Below are 8,994 nucleotides of genomic sequence, written 5' to 3' on the forward strand. Positions count from 1 at the left end.
ACCTCTTCACGGTATTCTCTTATTCTTGGGGTCCCTAGCTAATGTGTGTCCTCTCATGCAGTTAAAAAAAAAACTTACCAAGTATGGGAAGCTGAGACCCAGGCTATATATGTATAATGTGGACCGGCAAGGTATGGGTGGGGTCGGGTTCACAAAACGAAAGACTACTAACAAATAAAGAAATAACGTAGCAGACGTCTGCTGCAGCTAATCGGGGTAAGATCAGCTGTTCTCCAGTCCTGTTGTGACCGCGCGCGCTCCTGCGGTCACAACAGATCTGAAGAAGCGAGGGCGCATGCGCCGCCCTCTCATGCACAATAACACTGTGGGCTTCAGAAACATGGTGCCGGAGATGAGCGCTATGCGCAGGCGCTAACTCCGACGCCGTGTAACAGAAGATTAGAAATTTACATACAGCCAGAGGGAGGGAGGAACAGGCGGCGGGGGGGCGGGAATCCACGTGCATAACCCGCCCGGACATTAGCAGCAGAGGTGCGCACGTCAATCAAAAAGATGATGAATTTTAAAACTTTATAAATTTGGATTTCACAGCCTAAACACCCGAGCTGCCCACTAATGGTATGTACAGCCTGTGCCTGATAGTGCCAGTACTGCCCTGGCTGCACCTTATACACGAAAATCCTGATGTTTGGTTTCCTTTAAGGTCAGATTTATGTACAAATATAAAAAATTCTGAAGAGTTCACAAACTTTTAAGCACCACTGTAACTGGAGAGCTGAGGACTCTGGAAATATCTGGAGTGAGACTTATTACTGTGTCTCTCCATAACCAGGATTACACAGTAGTGAAGAAGACCTCTAGTGAGCGCTGTCAGGCCCCTGTGTCTGAGGGATGGGGAAGACCCCTGAGCCCAATCATGGGGCCTCCACCTCACCCCCCGATACATGAGGACATCAATGACCAGAAGATCCTAGAACTCACCTACAAGATGATTGAGCTGCTGACTGGAGAGGTGACACTGCTGGGAATGCTGGGACATTATACAGTAACGCTATGAAGGGATCGGGGGATGACGGTATCATTGTATGTGTCAGGTTCCTATAAGGTGTCAGGACGTCACCGTCTATTTCTCCATGGAGGAGTGGGAATATTTAGAAGGACACAAAGATCTGTACACGGACGTCATGATGGAGGATCCCCAGCCCCTCACATCACCAGGTAATAGACAGGACTAAATACACACGGCCTATAATTATCTGTATGTAAGGAATGAATTCATTCCCTGTATGTGTCTCCTCCAGTCCTATCCAGTAAGAGGACAACACCAGAGAGATGTCCCCGTCCTCTTCTCCCACAGGACTGTAAACAAGAAGATCCCGATGTTCCTCAGGATGTGTCTCCTCCAGATCTATCCAGTAAGAGGACAACACCAGAGAGATGTCCCCGTTCTCTTCTCCCACAGGACTGTAAACAAGAAGATCCCGATGTTCCTCAGGATCCTCAGGTAGATGGAGAGAAGGTGCCATGAAATCCCCCTATGATGTGTAGACGGCTGTGAAGGTCTTGTGCTCAGTCTTGTTTTATCCTCCAGTATTATATGTGTTATACTTGTGTAATGAGAGCGGTGGAGATGGCCGGATTAGAGCTGATCATAGATGGGACTTCTCCATCTGTCTGTGACTTTTACAATATTTGTTTCAGGGGGAAGATCTGCCCCATATTAATACTACAGAGACATATGTGAGGGATGAGGAGTGGTGTAATGAGGAGGTTTCCTCAGACAACTGCCCGGGTAAGTAGTGACCACTAAATGCAGAGAAGTCACAGATTCTACTTGAATTATATTTCGGGTTTTTTATGGTTTAGTCACACATGAATTTTTCTCACTGACAGAATTTAAATGTGAACAAAAACCTCTTAACTGCACTTTTTTCCAGCTCTAAAATAGTGCTGACTTTCTGGCCCCTTTTTGATTTTCCATTGAAGATTTAACTAGTAAAGCTCAGGATCAGGTACCGTGAATCTACGACAAAGCTGGTTCGGAGAAGTAGAAAATTGAAAATGAACCTGGTGGCCGAACGTCTCAATGTATTCGCCTTTACTTTAACATCTACTGTTGTCCCCACTGTCTGATATAAAGTATTTATAGAGGAACATGCTCAGCCATAAAATCATTTAAAATTCACTTTAAAAGATTACAATTGAAAACAACAGATAAAAATACAAACCAGGAAAATCATGTAAGGCCTCCTTTACTCATTTGTGTAAAAAACGCATATGTTGCACTGTCCATTTTGGACATCCTTATGGCCGTCTGTGTGTATCACCTTGTGTAGTCTGTGCGACCATTACCTAAAGAATGCATAATATTGAAATGAATGTTTTTTTGTGTAAAAGATGTGCAAAGCCAGAAAAAATGATAACTTGTATAGCTATTTAGCAGAGTTAATATATAATTTTTGAAAAACAATTATGTGGGGTACCCCCTAATATTCATAATGAGCACAGGTACAGCAGCAGCAGGCTGCAACCCCCAGCTGTCAGCTGTACCTTGGGTGGTTTTGTAAAATAGAGGGGATCCAACGCTGATTTTTTTTTTTTTTTTTTTTTTTTTTTTTTTAGGGACAGCAACCATGGTTAATTGGCCCTTCCCAGCCTAAAAATAGCAGCCCCCAGCTGCCCCAGGAGTTTAGATTACACCAATTCTGGAGCTGTACTCTGCTCTTCACGTTGCCCTGGTGTGGTTGCAAATGGGGTAATATATGGGGTTGATGCTAGCTGTGAAATGACAGTTGGCATCAAGCCATGGTATTAGTAATGGGTGGGCATCTAGCAGACACTCCCATTACTAATCCAGCAGTTGTAAATAGAAAAAAATATATTTGAAAAAACACCCCGCAACTAAAACCGTCATTTATCAATTTATTTATTTATTTAAAAAAAAAAAAAAATCCATATGGAGATCCCACGATGTTCCACAAAAGCAAACCTGAAAGACATAAAAGAGAAAATTCGTAAAGGAATAAGGACAAGAGACACCCTCATTTACCAATTTATTTCCCACCAAAATCCCAATGCAGTCCTCCGTAATCCATATAGCAGTCCCACGACGTCCGCAGACTCACTGTTCCAGCCTATGAAGAACAGTACATTTCCCATTAGCTGGAACAGCAGTTGAGTTATAGTTATAGTTGAGTTATACTACAATTTTGTATATAAATATGTATACAGAAATGTTCTAAAATATAAGGCACTGTTATATAAAGATAATAAATTCAGTTTTATTTTTGGCAGATGATGACTGTACCAGAAGCTCAGAGGGACATTTAATATATTCAGATTTTAATACATTTGATTGTGATCTCAACCAAGATACATTCGAAGAGTATGCCGTTATTCCAGATATACCTTCAGCTTTTCAGATCGAAAATCAATCATCTGATCCTTCTCAACAAGTTCTCACCTCTACTGATTCATCACAGACTGTTAAGCAAAATGAAAACCACACAAGGGATGGGGAACATGAAATAATTCCCACAAGAGTGAAGCCATTCTTATGTTTAGATTGTGGGAGATGTTTTAGCATTGAAGCTGGACTTGTTAAACATCAGAAAATTCACACAGGAGAGAAGCCATTCTCATGTTCCGAATGTGGGAAATGTTATGGTATTAAATCCAATCTTGTTAGACATCAGAAAAGTCACACAGGGGAGAAACCATTTTCCTGCGCTGACTGTGGGAAATTTTTTAACCACAGATCAGATCTTGTTGCACATCAAAGAACTCATACAGGGGAGAAACCATTTTCATGTTCAGAATGTGGGAAATGTTTTAGGTGGAAATCAGTATTAGTTAGACATGTGAGAGTTCACACTGGGGAGAAGCCATATTCTTGTTTAGAATGTGGGAAATGTTTTAACCATAAATCATATTTTCTTGCACATCAGAGAATGCACACAGGAGAGAGACCATTTTCTTGTTTAGAATGTGGGAAGTGTTTTAATCACAAATCATATCTCCTTACACATCAGAGAATTCATACAGGAGAGAAGCCATTTTCATGTTTAGAATGTGGGAAATGCTTTACAGAGAAATACCATCTTATGAGACATCAGAGAATTCACACTGGGGAGAAGCCATTTTCATGTCCAGAATGTGGGAAATGTTATAGGGTAAAATCAAAACTTGTTACACACCAAAGAAGTCACACAGGCGAGAAACCGTTTTTATGTTCGCAATGTGGGAAACGTTTTACAGAAAAATCAAGCCTTGTTGGACATCAAACAAGTCACACAGGGAAGAAACCGTTTTTATGTTCTGAATGTGGAAAATGTTATTCTCGGAAATCACATCTTCTTAACCATCTAAAAACGCACTTGGAGGTACAGTTACAGTTAAATTAAAGTCACATGTTTAGGGGAGAAAAAGAAAAAAAAAATCACCACTGAATGATGATTGAGCCTCCGAAACTGTTACTACAAGCTGACTTGATGTTACCCTTTTTTTCCCCATTCTATTAATTGCAACTAGAATTCACTGTACGGTCTGTGGTGTTTAATTGGTAATAGCTTGCTGTTGGGAATATAAAAATAGTATTGTGGGAAAAGAAAAATGCATAGGTGAATGCAAATAATGAGTGCTGTGTGAAGCAGACTGAATTGCAGTAGCTCCGATAGCATTAGCAGCAGATCCATGTAACAAAGTGACATTTGCAGCAGATGCATGTAACAAAGTGTCATTAGCAGCACATCCATGTAACAAAGGGTCATTAGCAGCACGTCCATGTACTATACAGTGTCAATCTCCCTCTCTCTATCAATTTTCTTGTAATTTAATTTATTATCTGCTCACACTATATATCATGTGCACTATATCTCTGAGCTCAGACGTCCAGTCTCCTATAAACATTCACCACACAATAGCAGCAGCATTTCCTTGGGCTTTTATAGTGGCTCTGACTCCTTCCCTATGTGTAGTGCCTGCTACAATGTTTCACGGGGGAAGTCCGGGATACTTTACCCATTTCGTCTGAATTAAACTGAGAATTATTTGTATTCATAAGCTTCAACAAATTGCGCCAGCTGAGAATGGGATGGGTGCGTCAACCATTGCCCAGGTGTATGAGAATGGTGTCCGACAACGACTTGAAAATAACATATATTTTAATAATGATAAAATAATGTATGGTGTAAAGGTAACACCATACTGCATAAAGTGAGCCGCCCTAAAATAGTTAAAAAATCATGTTCTAAGTACCATATTTTTCGTTTTATAAGACGCACCAGATTATAAGACGCACCCCAAATTTAAAGGAAAAAAAAGCTAAAAAAAATGTCCGTCTTATAATCCGGTGGTGTCTCACCGGAGTGTGGAGCGGCAGCGGTGGTGGAGTGGGGTCACAGGAGGCAGGGGCAGTGGTCAAGTAGGGCGGTGTGGCAGGTGTCCCGGATGCTCACTGCCTCCTGTGACCCCACTCCACCACCGCTGCAGCTCCACACTCTGGTGAGACACCCTCTGTCTCACCACACTGTGAGGTACGAACATCCAGAAACTGTCGGCGGTGCAGACTTCAAAGAAATGGTGCCTGTAGTCGGTGTGTGCGCAATTAGAGCAATTGGCTCAATGCTGAGCCGAGATCTCATCTGCGCACGTGCCACTTCTGGGCGCCATTTTCTTTAAGTTCACTAGTGGGAGATCAATCGGAGGTGGTGCGTGCGCAGATGAGATCTTGACCCGTTGGCGCTCAATGACGAGCCAAGATCTCATCTGAGCACGTGCCACTTCTAGGCACCATTTTCACTGATGGGAGATCAATGGGCAGGAGGCCGCGCATGCACAGATGAGATCTAGAGCCAAAAGTTCAATCTGCGCATGAGCCGATTTTGGGTGCCATTATTTGAAGCCTGCACCACAGACCTTTTCAGGATGGCCCCTGCGAGCACTAGCACCACCCACAACATTGCCTCTGCCTCCCGTGACCATTCTCCACCACCCCACAGTAAGCTACATTCGGATTATAAGCCGCACCCCTCATTTCCCTCACAAATTTTTGGGAGGGGAGGAAAAGTGTAACCCAAAAAATATGGTACTCATCTAAGCATTTTTTAAGCCATTGCCTGTGGAAAAAAGGAAAAAACCATTCGGAGATTTTTTTTTTTTTCTCAGATAGTGGGAATAAACCTTGTTTACCGAGGGGATTTTACATGGAACAGCTTTTCACCATTTTACTGTATGGGCTATTTATGTACTTGTGTAAGTGAATCATGTACCCCCTTAGTTGTCTGTTCTAAAGACTAAATAAAATGTATTTCTTTTAGTCCTTCCTAATAAGATCCAACATGTCCCTCTGTTTTTTTTTTTTTTGTTTTTTTACTCTAATTTCTACTTTGTGTAACTCCGGTGAATGCTTCCCGTGAAGCTAGTGACCAGAAGTGCATATTGTAGATGATACTGCATGATGACTTTGTAAAGTGGTAGTATTATGTCGCTGTCCTGCGTGTCCATGCCTCTTTTAATACATGACCAGATCCTGCTGGCCTTAGAAGCAGCTCATTGACATAGTATGGTGGTTTTTAGTCTGTGATCTCCAAGTATGCCCTGATCCTTCTCTAGAAGTGACTCTCCTAGTTTTACTCCTCTAGAACATATTCCTGCAGAACATTACACCGACCGGTGCATCTCAACTAGAATATCATCAAAAAGTTAATTTATTTTAATAATTCAATACAAAAAGGGAAACGCATATATTATATAGAGTTATTACACACAGAGTGATCTATTCCTATATACACTGTGTGCAGAATTATTAGGCAAATGAGTATTTTGATCACATGATACTTTTATACATGTCGTCCTACTCCAAGCTGTATATGCTGAGATCCAACTACCAATTAAGTAAATCGGGTGATGTGCATCTTTGTAATGAGGAGGGGTGCGGTGTAATGACACAACACCCTATATAAGGTGTGCTTAATTATTAGGCAACTTCCTTTCCTTTGGCAAAATGGGTCAGAAGAGAGATTTGACGGGCTCTGAAAAGTACAAAATTGTGAGCTGTCTTGCAGAGGGATGCAGCAGTCTTGCAATTGCCAAACTTTTGAAGCGTGATCACCCAACAATCAAACGTTTCATGGCAAATAGCCAACAGGGTCGCAAGAAGCGTGTTGGGCAAAAAAGGCACAAAATAACTGCCCATGAATTGAGGAAAATCGTGAAGCTGCCAAGATGCCATTTGCCACCAGTTTGGCCATATTTCAGAGCTGCAATGTTACTGGAGTATCAAAAAGCACATACTCAGGGACATGGCCAAGGTAAGGAAGGCTGAAAAACCACCACCTCTAAACAAGAAACATAAGATCAAACGTCAAGACTGGGCCAAGAAATATCTTAAGACTGATTTTTCAAAGGTTTTATGGACTGGTGAAATGAGAGTGACTCTTGATGGGCAGATGGATGGGTCAGAGGCTGGATCAGTAATAGGCAGAGAGCTCCACTCAGACTCAGGCACCAGCAAGGTGGTGGTGGAGTACTGGTATGGGCTGGTATCCTCAAAGATGAACTTGTGGGAAATTTTCGGGTTGAGGATGGAGTAAAGTTCAACTCCCAGACCTACTGCCAGTTTCTGGAAGACAACCTCTTCAAGCAGTGGTACAGGAAGAAGTCGGTATCGTTCAAGACAAACATGATTTTCATGCAGGACAATGCTCCCATCACATGCATCTAACTACTCCACAGCGTGGCTGGCCAGTAAAGGTCTAAAAGATGAAAAAATAATGACATGGCCCCTTTTGTTCTTCTGATCTGAACCCCATAGAGAACCTGTGGTCCCTCATAAAATGTAAGATCAACAGGGATGGAAAACAGTACACCTCTCGGAACAGTGTCTGGAGGCTGTGGTGGCCGCTGCACGCAATGTTGATGGTAAACAGATCAAGCAATGACAGAATCTATGGATGGTCGGCTGTTGCATGTCATCATAAAGAAAGGTGCTATATTGGGCACTCATTTTTTGGGGTTTTGTTTTTGCATGTCAGAAATGTTTATTTCTACATTTTGTGCAGTTATATTGGTTTACCTGGTGAAAATAAACAAGTGAGATGGGAATAGATTTGGTTTTTATTAAGTTGCCTAATAATTCTGCACAGTAATAGTTACCTGCACAAACAGATCCTCCTAAGATAGCCAAATCTAAAAAAAAAACCTACTCCAACTGCCAAAAATATTAAGCTTTGATATTTATGAGTCTTTTGGGTTGATTGAGAACCTAGTTGTTGATCAATAATAAAAAAAATCCTCTAAAATACAACTTGCCTAATAATTCTGCACACAGTGTATATATTATGTAGTCATTACACACAGAGGGATCTATTTCAGGTGTTTATTTCTGTTAATGTTGATGATTATGGCTTACAGCCAATGAAAACCCAAAAGTCATTATTTCAGAAAATTTAAATATTATATACAAGACCAACTGACAAAATGATGTTACACTCAGAAATGTTGGCGCTTACTGAAAAGTCTGTGCAGTAAATGCCTCAATACTTGGTCGCGGCTCCTTTTGCATGAATTCCTGCATCAATGCAGCAATGTGGCATGGAGGCGATCAGCCTGTGGTACTGCTGAGGTGTTATGGAAGCCCAGGTTGCTTTGATAGCCGCCTTCAGCTTGTCTGCATTGTTGGCTCTGCTGTCTCTCATGGATTCTCTATGGGATTTAGGTCAGGAGAGTTTGCTGGCCAATCGAGCACAGTGATACTCTGGTTAGTAAACCAGGTATTGGTACTTTCATCTGAAAACAACACCTTGGACACTGAGAACAGTCCAGTTCTTTTTCTCCTTGGCCCAGGTAAGACTCTTCTGGCGTTGTCTATTGGTCATGAGTGGCCTGACACAAGGAATGTGACACTTGTAGCCCATATCCTGGATACGTCTGTGTGTGGGGGCTCTTGAAGAACGGACTCCAGCAGCGTCCACTCCTTGTGAATCTCCACCAAATTTTTAAATGGCCTTTTCTTAACAATCCTTTTAAGACTGC

At 41.8% G+C, this 8,994-nt stretch overlaps 1 protein-coding gene across 1 annotated transcript in view; it reads left to right on the forward strand.

Moving 5' to 3' along the window:
• Nucleotides 1–6,248, forward strand: part of LOC142313165 (uncharacterized) — a 115,190-nt gene extending 108,942 nt beyond the window's left edge. The window contains exons 15-17 of the mRNA XM_075352153.1: nucleotides 1,277–1,465; nucleotides 1,663–1,753; nucleotides 3,256–6,248. Of these exons, the coding sequence (XP_075208268.1) occupies nucleotides 1,277–1,465; nucleotides 1,663–1,753; nucleotides 3,256–4,364 (1,389 nt within the window). The 3' untranslated portion in view covers nucleotides 4,365–6,248. The remainder of the gene's footprint in view (nucleotides 1–1,276; nucleotides 1,466–1,662; nucleotides 1,754–3,255) is intronic.
• Nucleotides 6,249–8,994: the final 2,746 nt, after the last annotated feature.

The sequence above is a fragment of the Anomaloglossus baeobatrachus genome, chromosome 5, assembly GCF_048569485.1.
Source record: "Anomaloglossus baeobatrachus isolate aAnoBae1 chromosome 5, aAnoBae1.hap1, whole genome shotgun sequence".
Taxonomy (NCBI): domain Eukaryota; kingdom Metazoa; phylum Chordata; class Amphibia; order Anura; family Aromobatidae; genus Anomaloglossus; species Anomaloglossus baeobatrachus.